This window comes from Solanum tuberosum, unplaced genomic scaffold (assembly GCF_000226075.1).
Source record: "Solanum tuberosum cultivar DM 1-3 516 R44 unplaced genomic scaffold, SolTub_3.0 scf00069, whole genome shotgun sequence".
NCBI classification, from domain to species: domain Eukaryota; kingdom Viridiplantae; phylum Streptophyta; class Magnoliopsida; order Solanales; family Solanaceae; genus Solanum; species Solanum tuberosum.
Window position 1 is genome coordinate 304328 of NW_006238995.1, and position 27587 is coordinate 331914.

At 29.3% G+C, this 27587-nt stretch overlaps 3 protein-coding genes and 1 pseudogene across 3 annotated transcripts; 3 read left to right on the forward strand and 1 right to left on the reverse strand.

Moving 5' to 3' along the window:
• Window positions 1-3555: 3555 nt before the first annotated feature.
• Window positions 3556-5518, forward strand: LOC102591535 (cationic peroxidase 1-like). The gene is made up of 4 exons (XM_006345460.2): window positions 3556-3827; window positions 4248-4439; window positions 4694-4859; window positions 4950-5518. The coding sequence occupies exons 1-4, from the start codon at window positions 3618-3620 to the stop codon at window positions 5333-5335; spliced, it is 954 nt and encodes a 317-aa protein (XP_006345522.1). The 5' UTR covers window positions 3556-3617; the 3' UTR covers window positions 5336-5518.
• A 4377-nt stretch (window positions 5519-9895) lies between these two features.
• On the forward strand, window positions 9896-11627 carry LOC102591211 (cationic peroxidase 1-like; annotated as a pseudogene).
• Window positions 11628-12014: 387 nt separating this feature from the next.
• LOC102593335 (zinc finger protein ZAT4-like) lies at window positions 12015-13479 on the reverse strand. The gene has a single exon (XM_006345546.2). The coding sequence runs from the start codon at window positions 13477-13479 to the stop codon at window positions 12040-12042; it is 1440 nt and encodes a 479-aa protein (XP_006345608.1). The 3' UTR covers window positions 12015-12039.
• A 9769-nt stretch (window positions 13480-23248) lies between these two features.
• On the forward strand, window positions 23249-25033 carry LOC102592209 (protein transport protein Sec61 subunit beta-like). The gene is made up of 2 exons (XM_006345462.2): window positions 23249-23345; window positions 24573-25033. Exon 2 carries the CDS (start codon window positions 24582-24584, stop codon window positions 24834-24836), a length of 255 nt encoding a protein of 84 aa, XP_006345524.1. The 5' UTR covers window positions 23249-23345; window positions 24573-24581; the 3' UTR covers window positions 24837-25033.
• Window positions 25034-27587: the final 2554 nt, after the last annotated feature.

Genomic DNA, 27587 nt, shown 5'->3' on the forward strand with positions numbered 1-27587 from the left:
AAATCAATTTATAAAATTTAGATCTTAAATCTGCTTTGTGTGTCAAGGCTATTAGACTTTGTGCTACATGCATGAGGATCAGGGCCATATAGTAAGTGTCAACTGCCTAAATGTAAAACTCATTGTATATTTACAAGTTATAATATTATAATTAAACAATAACCTTATAGTCGTGAATAAGGGCACTTGCTTTTTGAGAAACTGAGTTGACCAATATTAATATTATACCATGTTTCTTTCATTTTTATTTGTCGCATTTTGTTTTTTAGAATCAATTTGATTAATTTTTAGAGTTAATTGAATTATAATTTAATATTTTAAATTATAAATTTAGATATTCAAAAATTATAAGAAAAAAATTCGTAAGTTGCAAATTTTTCTCATACTGATACGATGAAAAAATACATCTTAAAATATAATCAAAGTTCATGTAATTTAACACTCTAGAGAAGTGAAACGTGACAAGTAAAAGTGAATGAAGAAAATATATCCATTTGCAATCTAAAATGCAAGAAAAAAGGAATTTTAGCATTAACACTATTGATCAGAAGTTTGAAAATTTTGATTCACCAAATGACAAATTAATTACGCGATTTAATTTAGTCTTAAGACTTAATTGACATGTAAAAGTCATACAAAATCTTCTCTTTTCTCTATTACTCCCTTTGTTCATTTTTAGTTTTTAGTTTTCATAATTTCTTTTTTTAGTCAAACGATATGAATTTTGATTAACATTTTATGATGTATTTTTTCATCATATTGATATGTAAAAATTGAAATTTAAAGTACTTTTCGTATAGTTTTTGATTATCTAATTTTTTTTTGTTTAAAATATCAAATTAATATAATTTAATTTAACTTTAAAAATTAGTTAAATTAACTTTCAAAAAGCGCAACATGACAACTAAAAATGGTCGAAGGAAGTAAATATGTCATTCCTCTTAAGAAACAGTACATATATTAAGTGTTTGTTTTACTAAATTATTTTTGTAAATGATACTTTAAAAATCTAAATTTGAATGGTTGGTTAGTAAAAAAGATAAAATCGAAAAGGATGATAATTATTCTTCTCCCAAATTGTTGAAGTGATTAAGTAAAAGAGAATTAATTTTTAAAAATCTACTTGAAAAGTAAATGGGATAATTATATATGGTGTGATTTTTCCTTAATTAATTAGGTCATATATGTAGTCCCAATTGACCAATTAAATAAATTAAAGATTCTCCAATTTTAATGGTTTCATACGACCTTTCGGTGGGTTGGGTTAAGATCCACAACCCACTAAGTCTACACATCATACCCAAAAAAGTATATTCTCAATATTTGAGAAGGTTCTCTAAAGAGCATAATTTGTTGGTTGGATCGGTATGATAATCATTCTTTGTAATAATATTTCACTAATAATATTTATATTATATTTTTTATAGTAAGATTTTAAGTTAATACATATTTATTAGGAAAAACAAGAACATAATTTAAATCATATTTTTCACTAATGCATTTTGGCTGAATCCCAATTTATCTTCTAAAAATGTAATACTTTATTAAAGGGCAAATATATGAAAAAATTCCAAACATGTATTTTGATTCTTGAACTTTGAACAATGAAAAAAGGCACTTAATATGGATGAAGTATGATTTTTCCGCTCATTTTCATTAAACCAGCTCATCAGAAAAGCACTTGGTGGAAAACAAATTTTCATTAAAACCGTGAAAAGCTTACTATTTTTTCATATGAAAACACAATTATCTTTTATTTTCTCACTTATTCATTCAAAATATTTATAAGAATAATCACTTATCATTTTTTAGTGAGACATATCAATGAAAAATAATATGTTAATAGTGGGTTGAAAACAAATGACAAGAAACTACTATGTAATATGCACTTTATTCACAAGCTATTAAAAATCAATAACCTATAAGAAGTTGTCAAAATTTGAAATTTAAAGAGTGAATTTTCCACCAAACTCGTAGCTTGTTTTAATATTTATTAAATTTTATAATTAAATATAATAAATATCTTAATATAAATAAAAAATCTATTTATTTTTTTACTAAATTCTTCTGAAATCATATCCAACTAAGGATGACAATGAAATGGTGTGAGGTGGGTATGAGACGGGTTTAACTTAATCCATAAAATTTTAACTCGCCCCTCCCCACCCCGCCTCACATAACTTTTTTTTATAATTTCAATCCGCCCTACCTGCATAAATCCATCCCACTCCGAAGTTTTCATTCGGAAAAGGAAACATTATTAAGGTATACATTAAAATTGTAAAGTGAATCTTATTGTATTTATTAAATTTTTTAAAGTTATATGCTCTTTGTTGATTAATTAATTTTTTTTTTTTATTAAAACTACTTACTTTTTTTAATCCACTTGCAAATGAATTCCATTAGCCTACTGGAGGGGATATTTTATATTTCTATGAATTGATATATTCGTAAATAGTAGAATAAGCAAAACCTTTCGTTGAATTTTTAGTCATTCTATTTATTCCGGGAATAAGTGATGATCCGAGGATTCTTACTCAGGGAATCCTTGATTTGATTTAGGTTAGGTTTTTTTATTGAATCATCGTGGTTCTAGTATGAATCTGAGGTTTTAATCGATTCATAGGGTCTTAACAAGAGAATTCCTATCAATAATAAAGAAAACAAATAATAAAAGCCATATTCCACAAATTCTATAAAGAAATAGGGAACAAGAGAATTCAAGAGGCCCATAAGTATCAAAATAAAGATAAAGACGACTGCGCCAACTTGATATTTTGGTATTATCGCCACAAAGAAGAGCTTTCGGATTTTCCAGAGAAGATGGGATCAGAACTTAATAAATTTCAAACTTTCTATTCCATATCCGTTGCAACTAGTATTTGGGTGTTTTTGCTTGAGCTGTACGAGATGAAAGTCTCATATACGGTTCTCAGAGGGGGAGTTCCGCCTATCTCAATAAAGTATATGATTGGTTCGAAGAACGTCTCGAGATTCAAGCAATTGCGGATGATATAACTAGTAAATATGTTCCTCCCCACGTCAATATATTTTATTGTTTAGGGGGAATTACGCTTACTAAATTTTCAAAATCAAAATTGAATTTTCTCGTCTCTCGAAGAATTTAAATTTGTACAACAAAAAGAAATACCTGCAATCCGTCCGCCCCGCATTAATTTTGAAAGAAATATTTCAATCCATCCTGCATCTACGTAGCTTAAAACCCACCCTTTCTGCCTCGCATAGCCTAAAATTCGCCTCAAGCCCCGTCTGCTCCGTCCCGTTGCCATCCCTACACCTAACTACTATTATAGCTCCGTCCAAGACACATGGACTCAGTATCACTGGCTGCAATTGGCCTTATATGCACCAGTCTTAGAAAAATATGCTGTGTCTGATTTTTAATTATTTTTAAAACTCTTAAAAGAAAATGGAATTAAGAAATACTAAAATAATTAAGGTAAACTTTGACAACCTGGGACACTCTTCTGCTTCCTACTACTATAAATATGTGAAGAATTAAGTACATATTCCACATTAAGCAGTGCTAAGCAATAAACTTAGACAATATCTTTTCTTCTTAATTCTTCATTTTTATTGCTAATAACTTCTTTGTCATGGCTAACATATCCTTTTTACTAGTACTAGTTATAGTCCCTTTTGTTCTAATTGGAATGAGCTCAGCTCAATTGACTTCCAATTTCTACAATTCATCATGTCCAAATATTCTTTCCATAATCAAAACAGCTGTCAATTCTGCTATCGCTAAGGAGTCTCGCATGGGGGCCTCTATGCTTCGTCTTCATTTTCACGATTGCTTTGTCAATGTAAGTTGTCTTACTTAGTCTTCACATGCACAGAGGCAAAATCAAAATTTCTTAATTTTATGAGAGATCTTGATAAATTATATAAACATATGGTATAATTTTTCAATACAAACATAAGATTTGAACTCAAACTACTGAATCTATCGAATTTATAACTATCATTCTGGCGTTACCCCTTAATCATGAGTAACACTCTCGTGCGTCCAAGGGTGGAGCTAGAGTATAGACAACGAATTCGACCAATCGAACGCACTAACTTTTGGTTATAACTTTATGTACAAATTTTTATTTTAAAACCTAATAATTTAAAAGAACTACTTCAAATTTATAAGCTTCAAATTCTGTCTCTGCCTCTATAAGTGTCGTGCAAATAAATTTTCCACATGACAACTTATTTTACGTATTTGAATGTACATGCAGGGTTGTGATGCATCTGTGTTATTAGATGATACATCAAGTTTCACGGGAGAGAAGACGGCTAATCCAAATAGTGGATCTTTAAGGGGATTCGATGTGATTGACACTATCAAAACTCAAGTCGAATCATCATGCGCTGGTGTCGTATCTTGTGCTGATATTTTAGCTGTCGCAGCCAGAGACTCTGTTGTTAAAGTAAGCTAACAATTTAAATATAGGCACGTGTCACATGCCTTACAATAAAATACCAACTAGTAACAAACATCCTACTTAGTTTATATTTAACTAATAGGTAGTTAGGAAAAGGAAAAAGAAAACATGTTGACCTTTATAGAAAGCTGGACATTAGTCATAGTTTGAATATATAAAATAAATAATTGGATGTTGTGCTTATAGAGTGTAAAGTAGTTGTTTAAACTAATTATATTATATTGTTTATGATTTATCAGCTTGGTGGACCTAGTTGGACTGTATTACTTGGAAGAAGAGACTCAACAACTGCGAGTTTGAGTACTGCAAATAGTGATATTCCTGCACCAACTTTGAATCTAAGCGGTCTTATTTCTTCCTTCTCTAATAAAGGTTTCAATGCCAGAGAAATGGTCGCTCTCTCAGGTTTATTTTTTACATAAAAACATTATTTTCTTATCAATTCACGAGACTCATAGAAAATATACTAAATCGAAATATCTTTGGATTTGATAGGTTCTCATACGATAGGGCAAGCAAGGTGCACTACTTTTCGCGATCGTCTCTACAACGAAACTGATATAAATGATTCATTCGCAACATCGGTTAAATCGAAATGTCCACAAAGTGGAAGTGACAATAATATATCTCCATTAGACACCACAAGCGCAAATACATTTGACAATATTTACTATAAGAATTTACGAATTCAAAAGGGTCTTCTTCATTCTGACCAACAACTCTCTAGTGGAGGCTCAACAGACTCTATAGTTAACACTTATAGTTCAAATTCAGCCACTTTCTTCGCTGATTTCGCTAAAGCCATGGTGAAAATGGGTAATCTTAGCCCACTTACTGGCACCAACGGCCAAATCCGCAAAAATTGCAGAAAAACCAATTAAGGTTTCATATAAAAACGAGATTCTAAAATTTAATCTCGAAATTTCAAATATTTCTTATATATGTATTTCCTTGATGCTCTGTGTTGTTAATTTGGAGGTAAAGGTGGTAAAGTTCCCCCCCTCCCTCCGATGTGTAACTTTCCAACGGTTGAAGTTAAATGATTAACGTTTTAATGTTTTGAATTTGTTGACTTGATACAACTTTATTTTATTTAGGGGGTGTGTCTTATATGTTTTCATTTTTGTTTTATCGCGTAAACTTTGATGTACTATGTACGTTTTAAATTTGGAGATAATCCTCCCCCCTCCCCCTCCAACAATGTTTGCAACTTTCTCGTGTCATAAAATTTGGAGATATATAATCTCCTCCTATTCTTCCATCATCTCAACAAATTTTCCGGCCCATTTTGATGATGACAAACTAATGTGCATCTTCAGCATAAAAGAACCAATCTCGATCAACAGTAATGACTTTTAAGATGTTAGATCTTGCATATAAGTCTAGGGATTTACCGTTTACTCAGTGTAATCCTATAAATAACTAAATATAAGAACCTTGGAAAGGTCTTAGTATGTTTCTTGCAAACATCAACATCAATAATGCATAATAGTCACAATGACCAGTTTCTTTGATCAGAGTAACTAAATGAACATCTTTAACTTTTTTTCCTTTTGTCAATTGTCATTATCGAAAAGACAAAATGTTAGGTTAAATGTGATAATAGACGATATCAAACTCATGGTCATTTAGGGTACACTAATATGAACATAACACAAGAAAGTCAATAAAAAATGTACTAATAATATTAACCATCTTGAAGAACTCATCAAAATCAAAAAGTGTAGTAGGTTTTCTCGTATGAGTTAGTTTGCTCGGATTGGGTACATGTAATGTGGATTCGAATTCGAATTCGAATCGTGATGAAAACGTTGGTAGTTTGACTAATTAAGCGTGAAGTTTATAAAATAAAGAATTCTTTTGGAATTTATTGAATTAAACGCATGCGTTGAGATTTGTCTATACCGACTATATAAACGTCTCATAAAAGACACAAAAATGAACACAAAACAAACGTTGGCTATATTTTAATTGAAAGAACATCTATAATTGGCTTGGGATGAATGCATAATGGCAAATTAATGTTCAACTTTTGAAAGTAGAGGTATAGAATTCTTTGATTGATTAATGTGTAACATTTAATTAATCAACAGTGCATGCTTTTAATGTAAACAATAAAGGTTGATTAAGTCAAATATATTTATCTAACCCTAATTAGTGCATGGGCTTTATATAATTATTAATAATTACTCCCTCCGTCCACAATTAATTGTCATGGTTTCCTTTTTTAGAGTCAAACAATAAGAACTTTGACTAACATTTTACGATGTATATTTTCATCATATTGATATGCAAAAAATTGCAACTTATAGTACTTTTCGTATAGTTTTTGAATATCTATTTTTTTTTTAAAAATATCGAATTAACGTAATCTAATTTAACTTTAAAAATTAGTCAAATTGACTTTCGAAAAGCGCAACATGACAAATAAAAGTGGACAGAGGGAGTAATAAAATGTAAACCACTCTCTTTCATAGTCTTGATGAAATAATAGTACAATAGTCCAACTTGGTTTCGACCAAAATTTGAATACAAATATTCTTCAGTATAAATTGACTTTGATTGATTAACCACTCTATCTTTTCTTTTCTTTTTTAATAATTATTGTTTTTTTTTTATCTATAATCCTACATGCATTATATTAGAGTAACAAAAGAATAAAAAATTCTTGACTAGAGAATTAGGTAGTTTATTATCAATGTTTTTCCTTTGAATAGAAAAAAGCTGCTCTCCATTCATTTTATTTTCCTGAAAAAGGTAAAACGTCAAGAAATATTCATATAATTAAATTGAGTCTTAACCAGCTACCAAACGACTCCTAAATACGTACACCATAGTCCATACTTATTGGAGTTGTACTGTGTATCAAAGGTTGACTTTGAGCCAAATGTAAGTGTCAACTGCCTAAGTTAGAAATTATTGTGACTTTTAGAAAGCAAATGTAAAACTAATTGAATATTTACAAGTTACATTATTATAATTAAACAATAATCTTATAGTCAAATAGCCTCTGAATATATATCCATTTTTGCATCTAGAAATGCAAGAATAAGGAATTTTAGCATTAAGACAACTCAAAAGTTGGAAAAATTGATTAACCAAATGATTAATTACGCGGTTTAATTTAGTCATACTAATTGTTTAAACCTGCTAATTGACATGAAAAAGTCATGACAGATTCTTCTTCTCTTTTCTCTATTAAATAGTATATAATTTAATTTATATACACTAATAAGATATTTTTACAGGATAATTTAACTGATTGTAGCAAGTTATTTTTTCATTTTCAAGATTATCATATCATTTTTTAAAATGAAAATCTACTTATTATTGTACGTGAATTTAACTTGATGGTGTAATTTTTTTTAAAAAAAATACTGATTGTGTATGTAAATGTAAACTCTTACATAGTATACATAAACTAGGTTTCCCAATATATAATTGCTTAATTAATTAGACCATGTATATTATTCCAATTGACCAAATATATTAAAGATTCTCCAATGTTATTGGTTTCATACGACCAAGAAAGAAAAAAAACTCGTGTATATACTACTTCCTTATTTTGATTGATGTGAGATATTTTATTTTTAGTCTGTTTTAAAAATATGTTTTTAAATAATTAGAAATATTTTAATGTATTTAGAACAAAAAAGAACTCTATATACTACTCCCCTATTTTAATTGATGTTTCAAAACAAAATGTCACTTTCTTTTAATAATTAGAAACAACTTAATTGAAATTTATTATTTTTACCTTTAATGAAATAATTTATAGCTACACAAATGTGTAAGATTTATCTACACAATAAATATCAAAATTAGGGATATATGCTTATTGGATGGTTCAGATTGATTTTTTGAACTTAATAATTTGACCTGTTGATTATTGAATTTTATGTGTTAAAACCTACCGAACCAATAAGATATCATATATTGACTGATTCAATTCAACTTAACGGTTATCCGTCGATTATTGAGTCTTATCTAATATAAAATTGAAACCAAAATGAGTAGCTTTTATGTACTCCAGTAGTAGCTTTTTGTCCAATGACTTGAACCCATCGAATGTCATCATTGTTGTTGGCGAAAAATACGATTGATACGTAGGTGGTGGCGATGGTAGTTGGGGTGAGTGACGAATGGAGACAAATGTTTTGGGACAAAGGGAATATTTAGCTAGCGTTTGACCATAAATTTCTAAATATTTTTGGAAATTCTGATTTGGGTGAAGTTTGAATTAATGAAGTCTCGGAAGGTGGTTGACTATAGCTTCTAGAAACATATTTTACTTTGTTTTTTAAAAAAAAATAAAAAAAATGACTAATACTCTTAAGTTCTAAAAACTATCAAAAATACCTATAAACTTGACATAAAATTTATCCCTACTTGACATAAACTATCAACATTGCATAATAGTTAGAACATTGAAATAATTTATAGCTAACGCAAATGTCTAAAATTTGTTTTAAACTACAACTATCAAAAGTAGGGATATATGCGCTTATCAGGTGGCTCAGTTCGATTTTTACACTTAACAAGTTTACTTATCGATTATCAATTTTTATGTGTTAAAACCCTACTGAACCAATAAGATATTAACTGATTCGATTCGACTTCACGATTATCCATCGATTATTGGCGGGTTATCAGTTAATCAGTCATTTCAATATAAAATTGAAAACCAAAAGTAGCTTTTATGTACTTCAATAGTATCTTCTTGTCCAATCATTTGAACCCATCTAATGTCACCATATCGTTGTTGGCGGAAAATACGATTGGTGCATAGGTGGTAGCGATGGTAGTTGGGGTGACTGGCGAATGGAGACAAATGTTTTGAGGCGAAGGAAATATTTAACTAGTGTTTGATCATAGATTTCTAAATATATTTGAAAATTTTGATTTGGGTGAAGTTTGAATTAATGAAGTCTCAAAATATGTTTGAGTATAATTTCTAGAAACATATTTTATTTTGTTTTCAAAAATACATGAAATATGACTAATACTCATAAGTTCTAAAAGTATCAAAAATGCCTATAAGCTTGACACAAAAATTTTAAAAACTACTTTCAAAATTTATGGCCAAAGGAATTAGCCTAAGTATTCCTGTTTTTTTCCAACTCATTTATTTTATCTAATTTATATCTAATCAATTTTTCTAACTTGGCTACATGGGATAGCCGAGCCATTTCCTTTTTTCCACTAAAGAAAAAAGTCACAATAGCTGCCATTGGCCTACAAAGCCTTAGAAAAATATGGTCTGTTTGGTAATGCTGCAAAGTTTGAATCAGTTAGTATTTTAAAAAAAAAAAAAACTCTAAAAAGAAAATGGAAATAAGAAATAAAAAAAAAAAGGTAAAATGGTTGACAATTGGGCACACTCTCTTCTACTATAAATATGGGAAGAATTAAGAACCATATTCCACATTAAGTAGTGCTAAGCAATAAACTTAGACAATATCTTTTCTTCTTAATTTCTTCCTTTTTACTTCTAATAATTTATTTGTCATGGCTAACATATCTTTTTTACTAGTTCTAATTATAGTCCCTTTTGTTCTAATTGGAATGAGCTCAGCTCAATTGACTTCCAATTTCTACAATTCATCGTGCCCAAATGTTCTCTCCATAATCAAAACAGCTGTGAATTCTGCTATTGCTACGGAGTCTCGTATGGGGGCTTCCTTACTTCGTCTTCATTTCCACGACTGCTTTGTTAATGCAAGTTACCTTACTTATTTTGCACACTCCGTCTCAATTTTAGCAAAATCTTTTGATTTTTGAAAGTCAAACGAGTATTAATTAGTATTGAATATGCAGGGTTGTGATGCATCTGTGCTATTAGATGATACATCAAGTTTCACCGGAGAAAAGACTGCTAATCCAAATAGTGGATCAATAAGGGGTTTCGATGTGATTGATACTATCAAAACTCAAGTTGAATCATCATGTGCCGATGTCGTGTCTTGTGCTGATATTTTAGCTGTCGCAGCTAGAGACTCTGTTGTTAAAGTAAGTTAACAACTAAAATAATACTCTTTTTATTTCATTTTATGTTTATTAATTTAACTGAACATGAATCTATGAAAATAAAAAAAAAATAAAAAAAAACTGGTTCTCCTAAGCTATAAACACATGTGATATGCCTTACAATAAAATAATTGTAACGAACATCCCATATGTACGTAGTTGATGGATTTTTCAAGGAAGTTCTTATAAGCATGTGCAAATATATTTTTTAACTAATAAACTTGTTTGGTTAGGAAAAGGAAAAGAAAGCAAGTTGACCTTTATAAAAATTAGGACATTAGTCAAAGTTTTGACATATATAGAAATTATATATATTTGTATTAGTTGTTGAAACTAATTATATTATATTGTTTATGATTTGTTAGCTTGGTGGGCCTAGTTGGACTGTATTACTTGGAAGAAGAGACTCAACAACTGCAAGTTTGAGTACTGCAAATAGTGATATTCCTGCACCAACTTTGAATCTTAGCGGTCTTATTTCTTCCTTTTCTAACAAAGGTTTCAATTCCAGAGAAATGGTCGCTCTATCAGGTTTATTTTTTACATAAAAAAAATACATCAAAATATTTTGTTTTATTAGTTTACGAGGCTCATAGAAAATACGCTAAATCGAAATATCTTTGGATTTGGCAGGTTCTCACACAATAGGGCAAGCGAGGTGCACTACTTTCCGCGATCGTCTCTACAACGAAACTGATATAAATGCTTCATTTGCAACATCGGTTAAATCGAACTGTCCACAAAGTGGAAGTGACAACGACATCTCTCCATTAGACACCACAAGTCCAACCACATTTGATAATATTTACTATAAGAATTTGCGAATTCAAAAGGGTCTTCTTCATTCTGACCAACACTCTCTAGTGGAGGCTCAACAGACTCTATAGTTAACACTTATAGCTCCAATTCAGCCACTTTCTTCACTGATTTTGCGAATGCCATGGTGAAAATGGGTAATCTTAGCCCACTTACTGGCACAAATGGTCAAATCCGCAAAAATTGCAGAAAAACCAATTAAGGTTTCATATAAAAACGAGATTCTAAAATCCAATCAATCTCGAGATTCTAAAATCTAATCAATCTCGAGATTTCAAGTGTTGCTTATATATGTTTCCCTTTTGTTTTATCAAGAATTTTGATGTTCTATGTTGTAAGATCTTTCTCGTTTCTTGAAATAAAGTAAGTGTTGATTCAATCTCTGAAATTTATTTACCATGAACATTCAACATAAAAGAGAAAAACAAAAGAAAACGTCATGAAATTTGTTAGTTAACTAAATTAACTTTTTAATACTTAGAGAAAAATTTAATTTAATACTTAGAAAATTCAAATCGGATGATGAAACAAATGTGAGTTCTATATTGCACTGGAAATTAAATTAAATTACAACTCAAGAGTTTCATAGTATATAAAACAATTACAAGATTATGTATCTATGGTTCCTTACAAGAAAATGACAAAAAAAAGGTACAAATTACAATATGTATGTTACCATGTATCATCTTTTATGGTGAATTTGTAATTACAATTTTTTGTATATAGTGTATATATGTATAATTTATGGGTCAGCCCCAACTTGTGTAGTTGGGCCAATCCCAACTTGTAACCAATGAGAGGGATTTTCAGAATTTTTATTCATATCCTTTAATTCACTTAGCTTAGCTAATTTCAATTTACTATCTGCTTCATCATCTTCTACATTTTGTATTGTACCATTAATAATGTTGTTGTTACCATTATTATTATTGTTGTTGTTGTTATTATTATTGTTATTTATGGTTTCATCAAGGTAGTAGTTTTCACTACAACTATGTTCTTTTGCTTCATTAGGATTACTACTCCATGGATGCAAATGAATTTCTGTTGAGACCTCAAAGCTCAATGGATTCATAGGGTCTCGTCTAATTCGCGACATGTCATCATGTGATATTGGAATGTTGAGATCTAATGTATCACTTGATTTTCTCAAGTTTGATCTTAGATTTATTTGATCAATATGGCCATTGAAATTAAATTTGGATGTTGAATCTGGGGAATTAGAGGTGATCCAATGGCACCTTTTATGCCCACCTAAAGCTTGTCCTGTGGAGAAAACTCTATGACATATTGAACATTCATGGATTTTTGATTTCCTCATGGATTTTGAACCTTGTAATGTGAATTGATCATCTTGTGTGATATTCATATCATTATCATCAATTAAACTATCATCTAGTTGATCTTGCTTGGCTGCATAACATCCTTTAACCTTTTTGTGACTTGCCCTATGTCCACCTAGGGCTTGATGAGAGTTAAAGACTTTCTTGCATGCTTTACATTCAAACAATCCTTTATTAGAAACTCCTTTAGCCTTGTTGTCAAAGGGTCTCACTAATGGTGTTAGATAGTTCATGGGGTTCCTAACTCTCTCCTCCTCCTTGCTAGCCGAGGCACACGACTCCTCAGGCTCAGCCAACGACATGTCAACCTTTGCGTTGGCTAAATCAATAAGGCATTTTGCAAGGACAAGATCTTCATCTTCACTTGATGGATAAGTTGAAGTACTATTAATGGTTCCAATTTTTGTTCTTAATGACCTTTTCCTTTTAGACCATCCATAGCCTTTTCTTCCACCATTATTAATGTAGTCCTCGCCCTCTGAACAGGGCGAGGACACTAGGGACTCCGCGTCTTCTGAGCTACATTTTCCATGTTCAAGAAATGATTTCCAAGATGAGAATTCTTTCCCACAATTCTCACAAACTCTATTGCTTTTTTGTCTATTAGGGTTTGTTCTTAATTGATATAACCTCTTATTACCTCCCTTAACACCCCCTCCAAACTTATCTTCCCAATCACTAGCTGGATCATCATCATCTATGTTTGCACCTTCATCTCCAATTCCATGAGCTCTCATATGTCCACCTAGAGCTCTTCCACACACAAAACCTTTCTTGCAAACTCTACAATAATGCTTAAAAATTGGTTGTTGTTGTTGTTCTTGATCTATACAAGCCATGATGTTCTACTTCAAACATGAGTGTGGATATAATGTTAGTTGAGAGAATGAAGAGGTGGGGGATTGTGCATGCATGGGAGAGTTTGTTGTTCTTGTACTAGAAGTTGTTGTAGGGTTGGACGGTGAGAAAAAAATTAGTCCTAGTTTTTAGTTGGAGTAGTGGTTTGTGGAGGGAAGTTTAGAGGTAGAGAGAAAAATAGGAGTGTAAGTAAAAGTGGGGAGTGAGAGTTGACAAGTGGAAGGAGAGTAGTAAAGCCTATGGGAGTGAATTTACAAGTAATTAATTTTATCACAAACTTTTTATTAAACACTAGTTTTCTCAAACAACCAAATGGATGGCAGAAATAATAAATTTCTTCCTTTGTATTATAATTATAATATATACATTCCGGATCGAAGAGACCATATATAAACACATGCACATAAATATTATTAATTTTGAATTCCCTTTTCTTTTTTTAGTTCTTGTATACTATTTGTTTTTAGTACATATTTTTAAAAGATATTAAGAGTATAAATTCACACAATAATATTATTGTTTCTTATAAGGACTAGTTCTAGTTAATAAGAGGTTAAATATTTGTTTGCAATACATCACATTGGATGTTGATTTAAAAACTTTAAAAATTAATACTATGAAGATTTGACTTGTTTAATTCAAAGTTCTAAAATATTCTTGATAAAAAGTAAATAGTGGTTTTTAAAAAAAATTATAATTTATAATGTTCAATATTTATTTTAAGTAAAATTAAAATCATAAATTCACTATTAACACCCCTATAATTGTAATGGAAAACCGATAAGAAGTTTCCATATAGCAAAAAAAAAAAGCATAAAAGCATCTATCTATATATCTATCTATATATAATATAGGAAAAGAAAAATAGCATATATGTCAGCGCCACAATTAATCTTGAAATTTTAATATTTAAAAATCAAATCTAAAAAAGAAATATGACTATTTTTATAATAAAAAAAAACACATGTCAGCAAATTCTATCCACATTTTCACGTTGCTAAAGAATAGAATTTGATTAACTAATAAGCAATTTATTTTAAGTTTTAAATTTTAAACTCAATTATCTATTTTTTGAAGTACATTTAAAAAATAAAAACTACCTATTCAACCGAATCGAAACTTCCTTACGCTTTTAAAGTTCTAATTTAAAAATCTTTTAAATTAACCAACAATAAATAAAAAAGAGCGACCAACTAAATAATTCCATGTTTCTTTTAAATATATAATAATATAATAATAATAATAATCATAATAAAAATAAAATAAAAATAATAATTTGGATATTAAAATATGATAATTTTTTTAATTAAAATTAATTATTTAAAACATCTATAGGTGATAGTGTTTTTAAAATTTTAAAATATCAATCAATTAATTATTAATTATCTTTAATTATATTAAATAATAAATTACAATTATAATTTTGGATAACAATGAATTTGAATTGCATATTGGTTAGTTTCCACGAAAAATTGTTTTTCAATTTGAATTTTAAAATTTCAAATTTTGAAATATATTTTAAAAATAAAGTGAATTTTTTTAAATAATAATATAATAATAATAATAATCATAATAAAAATAAAATAAAAATAATAATTTGGATATTAAAATATGATAATTTTTTTAATTAAAATTAATTATTTAAAACATCTATAGGTGATAGTGTTTTTAAAATTTTAAAATATCAATCAATTAATTATTAATTATCTTTAATTATATTAAATAATAAATTACAATTACAATTTGAAAAACAAGATAGAAATTTAACACGATTTCAAAAATTAATGTAACAGTTTTTTAAAAACTTAAACATATAAACCTAACAAAACCCACATTTATCTAACTTCCCATTTTTCTTGCCCACGTCTTAGTTTTCTCAAAATGGAAAATTTCATTAGAGAAATAGTTTACAAAATAAATTATATAATGCCTCACAAGTTCTACCATGAATGTACGTGTCGTATTTGAAATGTTACCAAACACGTTATTGATGTTGAAGTTAACAAGAAGAATGATGTGGTTAATGATTTCATTTGTGGTTTATACAAATTTCTGCATAAATCAGATTAAATACATTGAATTTCATGTTTATTTGGTTTTCTCTTATTCTTTCTACATGTTCCAATGATATTTGACCATTTTCAGAATTAAAAAATGTATCTCAATGACATGTTTTGTTATTTCTTCAAAATGATATTATTGTTTTCCTTAACTGCATGCAATTGTAGGATACTAATTGAATTGTCAAAGATATTCTATTTACATTGGATGATTATGTTGAATCTTTTGTCTTTTGTTAGTGTTATTGTTAATACATAATTACTATTACTTTACTTTTACTACTATATATGTATATACAAGATAAAACAACAAATTTTTATAATCATCACAAAATATGTTAGGTATTTATATTCATCACAAGATATATTAGGTATTTTATGCTTTTGTACTTTGAGTTTTTTCTATCTGAGATTGAAGTAATAAACTTCTTTTTTTTTACTATTATACAAAAAAGAATAAGCCATTACTTGGCCAATTAACTTTTCAAAATTTATTTCTGCTTATAAATTGATTTATTTATTATCTCTAAGATTTTAATGAACTTTATGTAAACTACGCAATTCTACTCTACTATTAATAAGAGAGAGACCCGTTTTTGTTTGTTTGAAAAGAATTAAATGTATATTATTTTTTCTATAGTTTTCATGTATTTAAAATTTAATTTTAAAAATATTGATTTAGTCTAATTCAATTTAACTTTGAATATTAATTGAACTGGCTCTAAAAAAATAAAATATGACAAGTATTTTGAAGGAGGGGTACTATTTATTTCATTTATTAATAATAATTTTATGCCATACTTTAAGAATTTAGTAAATTTTATGTTTACTAACTAATTATGTATTAATGTGCATATGCGGACAAACACATTTAATCAATAAAATGATCCATGCATGATGGAGTCTTCTTCTATTTATATTTATCTTCTTCTTTTTTTACAATAGTTGTACTATTAAATATAATTTAGCAATACATATTATTTTAAAAATCCTATTTGGCCTTAATTAATTTTTTATTTATGTTATAGTTGTGTTTTTAACTCTTTTAAAGCATGATTTATGACATTTTATTTTTTTTATATCAAAGTAAGATATGTTACGCCTTCATTAGTGTAGGAGATTTATTGCAAAATAGTTGGATTGTGTAGAGAGAAACACAATGAATGTTTTTGTTGTTCATAGGATAAGACAAATAATATGGATTGTGTAAAGAGAAACACGATGAATGTTTTTGCTGGTCATGGGATAATGAAATTTATTATTTATCTTTAGTTATGTATTTCAATTTTAATTTATTATTTTCTTGATTGAAAATTCAGAGAATATGAAAGAACAAAAACTTATGAATAATTTTTTGATATACAATTTTTATTTAAAGTATATTAAAAAAATTCATGCTACTTTATACTTTATTAATGAAAATATGTCAATTGCTAGAATATCTATTAGACAATGAAATTAATAAATTTGAAAAATATAATCGTCAATGTAACTACAAATTATATTTGAATGCAAATTGTGAAAAATACATATACAACAACTTTTTTTCCTCACTGATTTTGCATCTCTTTTTAATGATTTTTTCTTGCAATAACAACTAAATCTTATAGGATTAACCTTTTTATATTCATTTTCGATTCAATGTGTTTTTCGAAATTGATTTGGAAATTTAAAATTATTTAGTAATAAAATATTACTATAATTAGATGATTTTTAAAAAAAATCATGTAATCAATATATGAGTTTTAAAAATATAGAAAGACAAAATTTAAAATTTTGAATATCATGCCTACAATTTAATATTTAATCATTTCATGTGAAAAATTAGATTTAAAAACTTACTAATAAGAATATAATATTATTTCAACTAAACAGGAAAAAAATAGTAGACCAAACATGTAAAACACATAAAGTTTTTGTGTTTTTAATCAAACTAAAATAAACAAAAAAATGTAATGTTATCTTCATTAAACTTTCAACAAAATATATTAAAAAACAATAAGTGTAGCTAATTATAACTATAAACATAATATTAATTGTGTATTAATAAAAATGATACTGTAATATGCACAGATAAATAAGTTAATTGATTTGTATAATTATATTTTAAAATATACATTACAAAGTGAATAGTAAATTTTATTAGTTTTTTTAACGCATGAATACGTATACTAATATTAAAAAAGTAGAACCCCTAAATTATAAGCTATGCGGACAGAAAAACAACTTTTTCTGAAGGCATTTCTTTCTACTTCAGTCTTCATATGTATATGAGTCAGGCGGTCAGCCACTATTTTATTGAATTTCTTAGACGATATTATATTACTAGACACAGGGTGGTTCAACGTAATTAGGGGCCTAAAACAAAATTTCAATTCGAGGTCTAAAATATAAACAAACTTTGTATACGTATTTATTTAATTTTTATTTTTCTTACACTATTGATCTATGATATGAATTTGATCAGTTCGACGTTTAGAAAGAAAAATAGAACAAGATAAATATAAAATTCAAATTTCTAACCTCACGGAGAGAGCTGCACCCAGTCATAATCGCATTATATTATACTTCAAGTGTGGGTTCACATATCTATATTTCAATATTTTTTTTAAAATATAGCACTACTTTATATGATATCGGGAAGGTTCTTATTAACATTCTAGGAAGGTTTTAAAAGCACCTAGAATGTCCACTAATGTGATTATCCGACAATTAATTATTTGGCTAAATTCGTTTGACTTAATTTGAATTGAACAAGGGGGGATACGGGAATACTAAGTGAGATAATTTGCAACATTTATTCTTTAAGTTTTGTTAAACGATGACTGATTTAGTTAAGTTGTTAAATCAAAATGGGCGTCTTTCGGGGATTTGAATTTTTCGACCTTAAGATTAGCGGCAAATATCAACAAGCACACAAACACAATAAAATAGAAAGGGAAAGAGACTCGGGCCTAAGTTTGGTTTTTCTGTCCGCCTGGACCAACACTTGGGCCTAGTTCGAATTTGGGCTTCTTAGCCCACTTCAACCTGTCCTAAACTAATATAGATGCTAATTTTTCTTTGGGCTTTTGGTCCCAATTTCACCTGTCCTAAAACTAGCATATGATACTAAAAATAAATGGATCTTTAGCCCAATTACAACAAAACACAAAAACTGGAAATTTGGGGACTTCTAAGGCCCATTTCTGCTCCAATATACAGTGTATACACTGGATGTATATCATTGTCTATCTTATGTATACAGTTGTATATGGCACGTATACAACCCCCCTTTATTTCCGTTCTGAGACTTGTATATCAGCTCTCAGCCCTGAAACTTTCCCTCCTTTTTGCTCGAATAAGATGAGGTTGACTCGATACTCGAGAATGCAAGGAGATGATGAAAAGGGTCCAATTTGGACTCCGCAAAACATCACATGTAAAGAAAATGGGAAAAAAATAATTAATATACACTCCCTCAAATGCCTTCTATAAATAATAAAGTAAGAGCTGCAAGAAATATAATACAATGCACATGCTAGACAGATTGACAATAAAAAAAAAGCTCAGCTTCCAATTGGCTCACAAACAAAAGTATGTTCATTCCAAAAATATGAAAATGACTACAATATTAACAAACCACATACAAGAAACAAATCAAAATAAAACCTTGAGTCCTACTTCCCCAACATGCTTAAATTTTAACCAAACTTCATGAATATTTAAATTTGTATGATATTCTAAGGAAACAATAGGCAATTAGCTTTGGAAAGAAAAAAGAAGAAGAGAGTTTAACACTTGAAAATTTCAAACAGTGATATGATCGAATAAATTGCACAAGTGCAATTCAATTTGGCTCACATAACCAACTAATATACCACAATTAGAATAAAATGTAATAACCAACTAAAGCAAGCACACTTCATTATTGTTTAAGAAAGGAGTAAGATTCACACCGTTTTGTATTTTCGAAGAGGCGAACATGCTAACATAAAATAAGTGCATCATAATTATATTTTATTATCAAAAGGGGGCCATTTAAAGAAACAAATACAAAATAGCAAGGAACAATCTCAACCAAATCGAAAGCAATACCCTCCATGACAATACAAGGTAATAAACCGGATCAAAACGCAACACAATGCCAAGCCTATATCAACAACGTAAGACAACAAGATATCCACAGTAAATGATCTTAATCATAGCGACTTATCATTTTCTAAAGCAGATTTAAGATTAAAGGCGTTTTAAACCAAACCTAAAAAAAGAAGGAGGCTTGAAATTATTACAGTAAACAATGGAAGCATATGCTATACTCAACAAACTATAGAAACATGCTGAAAATGAGAAGAAATAAACAAAATCAATAGCTAGCAACATATGATTCTTAAACAAGGAAACCATAAGCATAGACAATACCTTTTAACTAAACATGATATACATCTAGTAGTGGAAAACAAATAAAATAGGCAGAGATGTGGAAGAATCAGAATATGGGTCCTATATAAAAAAAAAGAAATCTACTAAACACAAGAAAACTCTAACACTTTTGCACGAATCTATATATGTACCGATATGGATGAAAACTAATTAAGATAAGCTTCAGAAAAATGAAAGCAAAAGCAATGATATGTTCAAAACACTTAACAGAACAAGAGCATGAGCACAAATAGAGAAGAGAAAAAAAAAAAAAATGAAGACACAACACAAACTTAAGACGAGCATAACAGTTTGAAAACTAAATAAAATGCAGCCATGAAGACTTGGAAAATAAACGAGAAGAGTAACAATTTTTAGGCTAGAAAACAGTTCTGAAATACACACTGACCACACATACCTACTTAGATCATATTCTCAAGTAACCAATTCTAAAAGATTAAACATGACAACTCTCGAAATACTTCGCAAACGAACCCAACAGTAAATAAATGGCATTTGAACCTCATAAAAACAAAATCAATAAACTCATTGATCTACTCACAATCTCCATAGATGTTTAAAGATGATTAACTCACACGAAGGATACACTTTACATTAATCAACTAAGTTAACCCCATTCGAAACCAAGCAAACATTTATCTTACGGCAACAATGAATCAAGCAAAGAACAAAGTTACTCCAGGAAGCAAACAAAACAACATTGAAACGAGCTAAAATTTTAAAAAAAAGGGTTCACCTTTTCGGGGGCAGCGAACGAGGGACCACAAACTAAAGATGCCGAGCTTCCACCACCACAAACGTAAACCTCGAAAAATTCCGACAAGCAGGGAAGGCGGGTGAAAACGAAAAGGATTGAAAAAGGTCTACCTTGCTATTTTGATTATATTTGTTATATATTTATGTTCTTTTATGTGTATTTCTCTATGTATCCTTATCAGTAGAAAAATCCCCCCTCTAACAATGAATCCTGAGAAAATTTATAGGGGAAACCTAGGGTAGATTTATGGGGGGAAACATGTGGGCAAGGCGGGTAAAATCGAAATTCGAAATTCGAATCTCCTTGGGAGATAAGCCTCAAACGGCTGGCCATAGTACCAAATTCAACAAATTTGCAACGGATTGTTGAGGAGAGCCGTTCGATTTTGGAGCAAGGACGCTCGAGGAAGGAGATTGCTCCACCTAGCACTGCTCACGTACGGATGGTCGAGGCTAAAAAGGAAGACGGCAACGAGTACTCAGTTGCTTTTTCTGTCTACTGTTGTGTTCACGCCGCTTGCTACTGCTATGTACTCGCTGTTTTTGAGCAGGTTTGAGAGAATTGTTGATGCCGTTTTCACGCCGTTTGGAATTAAGAACGTTGGAGAATTTGTCGTTCTTGGCATTGTTGATGCCGTTCGGAGTTGCTGTTGTGATGTATGTCGGAACGTATGTTTTGTTGTTTTTGGGCTGCAGGAGGTGGGCTGGGCTGAAAATTGTTGGAATTGGAATGCTGGAAGTGGGTTGCTGGACAGAGTGAAGGAAAAATGGCCCAAGTCGATCTTGCAAAGGCTTGGAATAAATCGATTATGTTTGGCTAAGATTGTAATCGGATAATAGCCCAAATAAATTTCAATTATAACCAAATTCAATCTAATCGGTGTGTTTGGTCAAAATTTAAACAAGACGAATTATTATAAATTAATTACTGATTTTCTTACTCTTAACGAAATAAAATAGTTAACTCAAATATAAACTAAATAATTTAAAATATAAACTATTATATAACTAATTAACCAAATATTTAATTAAACAAAATCTTTCTGAGACGATTTTTGAATAATCATAAAATATACTAATTATATATATAATTATGTAAAACATATATATTATCTAAAAATTATAAAAAGTGACAAAACTATTTAAAATAACTTGCAAACTATATTATTATTATTATTATTATTATTATTTTTTAGAAATTTTAATGAAACTAATTATTTTAAATCGTTTGGAATTTAAGAAGCTCGATGATTAATTTATATTGTGGAGGTCCAAAATTGGGTGTCAACACATAATATTTTGTTTCTTATTTTATGTACTTATAAATTTTTATTTAGGTTCACTTTAACATTATAAATAGAATAATAATTTTATGAATTTACTACAAAATCAAACACTATATTATTATTATTATTTAAATTTATGTATTAAGTAAATATATACATTTAAATTCTACTCATCTCTTATTATATTCTATTATTATATGTATAGATAAACGAGTTATGATTATTTATAATGAAATATTTCTAATTATATAATTCAAAATATATTGATTTTTTAGGAATTTGTTATAAAATATATACAAATAGATATTGATTTTTTAGGAATTTGTTATAAAATATCCCCATCATTCATTTTTATTTGTCATAGTTTGACTTGGCATATTAAAAAATAATTATTGATATAGATATTTTACCAAATTATTCTTATTAGTTGTCTTGAAAAATGATTTGAAAAATATCTATTTAATGTTGAGGATAAAACATGAAAAAAAATTATTGTCTTTTTTATCAAAAGTGACAAGTAAAAATGACAAAATATATTTTAGGAATAAGTGACAAGTAAAAATGACAAAATATATTTTAGGAATAAGTGACAAGTAAAAATGACAAAATATATTTTAGGAATAAGTGACAAGTAAAAATGACAAAATATATTTTAGGAATAAGTGACAAGTAAAAATGGTAAAGATAGGGAGTAAGGAGTCGTTTGGTTTGAATTCAAGTTATGATGAGATTAATTATGATGAGATAAATTATAATGAGATTAGTTATGATGGGATAAGTTATGCTAAAATTATTTTTTATTGAGCGTTTGGTTTGTTGTATTCAAAATAATAAATCTTAAGAACAACATATAAGTTTACAAAAATACCCTTCATGGATGTGAAAAGTAATGTATAAAAAGTGTTTAAAAGGACATTTTTGTCATTTAGTCATTTTATCCCGGGATAAGTTATTCCGGGATTACTATACCACCCATGGAAAAGGATAACTTATCCCGGTACTAATTATTAATCTCGGGATAAGTTATCCCGAATTTGCCAACCAAACAACAAATTAAGTGGCACACTAATTTAATCTCAGGACTATTTTAAGTTATCCTTCACACCAAACGACCCCTAAATATATCTCTATTGGAGTATAAAATGTCATTAGTTTGCCAAAAGTGTTCTAGATTACGTTGTCATGATTTGATTGGCCACAGTTATGTGGCCTTTCCACGTATAATAAATCAAAGCTTTAAAAGTCCAACTTACTAGAATACCGATTAAACAAACGGGTCAAAATATTTCTCATCCATTTTCCCTAATTCTCAGCTTTCTTAAGGTATTTTTCTCCTTTTCTGACTTCATTTGATTAAATTTTATTTCCATTTTTTGTATGAATTTGCCTTCTTACCTGCAGATTTAATTAGATTTGTACTGATTTTTTCTTGTGAATTTTTTAAATTTTAATTGGAGCAAGTTTATGTAATTGATTTGTTAACAAAAAGTGAATTTCGCATGTGTTGAGATCTGTAATCGGAAGGATCTAAACTTTTGAGTTTTGAATTGTGTTGATGTTTTATGATCTGGTGGCTTTGACATTTGATCTTTCGGGTCGGGTAGGGTTTTGTTCAGATTTAACAAGTTTTCGGAATTTTTTGAAACCGCGATGTCAATTTATAATGATGATTTGCAAATTGTGCAATGATTTTAATTTAAATTCAAACATTTTGTGATAGTCTTTGGGATTCGTTGGCTAGTTAGTGTAGTGGCGGATCCAGGATTCTCATTAAGGGGTTTGAAAAATAAAAATGCAATGATTTGAACTTGGAACTGAATCTAAATCAATTTTTAGTTTTGTATATATACATAAAAGGCTAAAATTTACTGTATATATGCTGTATTATTTTTTGTCGAGGGGTTCCGCTGAATACTCTCTGAGATCAAGCACTTGCTTAAATATAGCTGTCGTTTCCCCTCTCAATGAGAATTTCTCATAAAACTGGATGCACTGTATTTGAGTACAGTCTGATTCTCCTGAGCATTTACGTATCGGCTTTTTCCCTGGCCCAATCATATCTTTGGTACATGTTACTTTTCTTCATAGGTTTCAATGTTGTATGATAATGTTGAATAGTTAATATTTTTTAGTAGTACCACACGCCATTTGTGGGATTACATATGATATGTTGTATAGTTTGAAATTCTTGAAGATCTGTATTAAGTGAATAATTCAAAATTCTGCTATTTCACAATTCGTTTATTGTTGTCTGACTAATTTCTTAAATAATACCCTGTTTGTTCCAATTGTGTGGCTTAATTCGACTTTGATGATTGAGTTGATTGCAATTGACTGGTAGTTGATGTACCTTTCTGAGAGTTTAGAGGTTGTGATGCATAAATATACAACGCCATACTGATGCATTGTTGAAATGCCTAGATGCAATAGTTACTATCTTCCCTTAGTCTATCAATTCTGCTATTATTTGATTGTTAGTTGTTTGAGGACTTGCAAAAGATCCCTGTGATTCTTCCCACTAAAGATTTTTTATTTATTACATTGAAACAGTGACTAGAAATGGCTTTGGGTGGAGGTGGACCGCAAAGGGGGACTGCAGCAGCAGCAGCTGCTAACCTACGTCGAAGGAAGACCGGAGGAGCAGGTGGGGCTGCAGGAGGAGCAGGTGGTACCATGCTCCAATTCTACACTGATGATTCCCCCGGACTCAAGATATCCCCCAATGTTGTGCTTGTAATGAGTATTGGCTTCATAGCTTTTGTCGCAATCCTTCACGTCATGGGTAAGCTCTACTTTGTCCGCAGAGAAGGCTAGAGACATCTCATTGCTGAGTTGGGAAATTTTTTTTGGGCAACAGCTTTCTTCCTTGAAGGAAAAACTGACATTGTAGCTTTGTTTTCTTGTTTGTTTGTCTATGCAATGAAGTTTATAGAAAAGTTTTCTAGTTATGAGTTTCTTAGACTGTGAATGGAATTGTAACTTAAGCGGAGATGTTTTTGCTTTGCTCGCTGCATGATGCTTCCTCTTTGGTCTTTACCACCATTAATATCATTAAAAAGTATTTTTTGTATGGATAATTTTCATCATCTCTGTCATCACAACCACCATCACCCTCCCATCATTATAATTCAGGCAGAGCACAACCGATTCTGTGGCACAAGATGCGCTGGTATTGCAAAAGCAGGAATGAGTTCACAACGTTCGAATAAGCTAAGTCACGGCTCCTTAAAGTTGTTCGCATAATTCACTTAGATACCTCAACTAGGACTCTTACGTATTAGACACTTTAATATTAACTACTCCCTCCGTCCCATTTTATATGATGTACTTTGATTTGGCACAAACTTTAAGAAAAATGGAAAGACTTTTAAAACTTGTGGTCCAAAATGAATGATAGAAATTTGTGTGGTTATAAATCATTTCATTAAGGGTAAAAAAGACATTTTATAGGCAAATTGTTACTTAAAATAGAAATGTGTCATTCTTTTTGGGACTGACTAAAAAGGAAAGTAAGTCATATAAATTGGGACAGAGGGAGTAATATTTATCTATTGAACATAAAATGACAACTAGCCTTAAAAATATTGTGCGTGTAATTCACATACATTTTCTTGAAAAAATCACGATTAGAACTACGACACGTGGCACATGGGTCCAAATTTTTAATTTTGAAAAATGAAAAATATTTTCAGCCTTTAATAATCTGGAAAAATTAAATTGAAAAAAAAAGAATAAAAAAAGAAAAAAAAATTGCCCCACCTAACCCATTGCCCTTTCTTCTTCCCTGTCACTCCACCATCGACTCCTCAACGATAACAAAAAAGAAAATATCTCCCACCCCAGCCCTAATACACCCACCTAATCTTTTGCTTTTTTTTTCTTCCCCATCACCCATTGTATTCTATTCTTCCTGTGATTATTGAATTTTTTGTGAAAATAATCAATGCCGATAAATTATTTCAAAATCGACGATGAAGAGAAATCAAAAGAATATCAATTTTCTACATCATTTTTAATAAGTTTAATGAATCGTGATGGTTGCATGATTTCAATGGAGATGCATGAATGTCGGCTAACTTTTTTAACTCCAATGGTCCGATTTTTTTTCTTCTTCTTGCAAATTCAATTAGTTTGTTTATAACGAAAAATGAAAAAAAAAAAGAACAAAACAAAAGGCAGAGAATTTAAAGTCTTTAAAATGGTGGGTTGAAGAAGAAAAAGAGTACGCGTACATGGGTGTGAAGTTATTTTCTATTATAAATAAAGAGATAAATGTTTAATTAAATGAGTTTTTAGTTATTTAATTAATACATGCCAAGTGTCAAGAAAATAAGCACTAATTTATTTTTAAAAATTAAAAAAAAAATCCATTCACGCGCTCAACAACAATGAGTTACATTTATTTCGCCACATCAACGTTTTGTGTTTAATAGGTATATGTTTTGAACAATTTAGGTGTTCCATATGTACGAGTCCTAGTTGTGGTGTCCAAGTGAATTATGCAGACAACTTTAAGGGGACGTAGATGACTTAAGCCTTATAATTCAGCTTCATAGCCATCACTATCAATTATCATCACCACAATAATCACTACAACATCGGAACCCTTCATTATCGCAATTATCACTATTATTTTGGGTGAAAATTATTTACACCGCTAACTTTGTTGGAAAACAAATTTCCATCTTAACTTTGAATAATAGATCCCCCTGACGAGAGAGAGTTACTCGGATGGTAAGCACCCTCACTTCCAACCCGATGGTTGCGAATTCGAGTCACCAAGGGAGCATAAGGGGTGGAAGCTCCTAGGAAGGGTAAAAAAAATATAAAAAAAATAGACCCCCCTTCATACAATATCTATTTTATCCTTTAACATTTTAATTTTTCATCTCTACAATATCTTCTTGTATCATATATCATATTTTGTTTCTTACTTTATGTACTTATAGATTTTTGTTTAGGTTCATTTTAACATTATAAATAGAATAATAATTTTATGAATTTATTACAAAATCAAACACTATCTTTTTTATTATTATCATTTAATATTATTGCATTAACTATATATATATATATCCTACTCATCTCTTATTTATATTATCTATATAGATAAATGAGTTTATGGTTATCAATAATGGAACATTTTCTAAATTATATAATTCAAAATTTGTTTACAATACAAATGGATATTGATTTTTTAGGAATTTTTTATAGAATACTCTATTCGTTCACTTTTACTTGTCACAATTTGATTTGACACAGTCATTAAAAAAATAATTATTGATATATTAATTTTTATCAAACTATTTCTTATTAAATGATGTCTTAAAAATAATTTAGAAAATAATTATTTAATAATGAGGATAAAATATGAAAAAATTATTGTCTTTTCTTATCAAAAGTAACAAGTAAAAATGAAAATATATATTTTAAGAATAAGTGACAACTAAAGTGAACAAGAGGTAAATATATCTCTATTATAAAATGTCATTAGTTTGCCAGAAGTGTCCTAAATTACGTGTCATGAATTTATTGGTTATAGTTATGTGGCCTCCTCCACGTACA

Excerpts from the sequence above, each read along its gene's own strand:
- LOC102593335 (XM_006345546.2), bottom strand. The coding sequence starts at position 13,479 with ATGGCTTGTATAGATCAAGAACAACAACAACAACCAATTTTTAAGCAT.
- LOC102592209 (XM_006345462.2), top strand. The coding sequence starts at position 24,582 with ATGGCTTTGGGTGGAGGTGGACCGCAAAGGGGGACTGCAGCAGCAGCA.
- LOC102591535 (XM_006345460.2), top strand. The coding sequence starts at position 3,618 with ATGGCTAACATATCCTTTTTACTAGTACTAGTTATAGTCCCTTTTGTT. Across the intron at positions 3,828-4,247 it reads TTCACGATTGCTTTGTCAAT|GGTTGTGATGCATCTGTGTT; the intron begins GTAAGTTGTCTT and ends ATGTACATGCAG. Across the intron at positions 4,860-4,949 it reads AGAAATGGTCGCTCTCTCAG|GTTCTCATACGATAGGGCAA; the intron begins GTTTATTTTTTA and ends TGGATTTGATAG.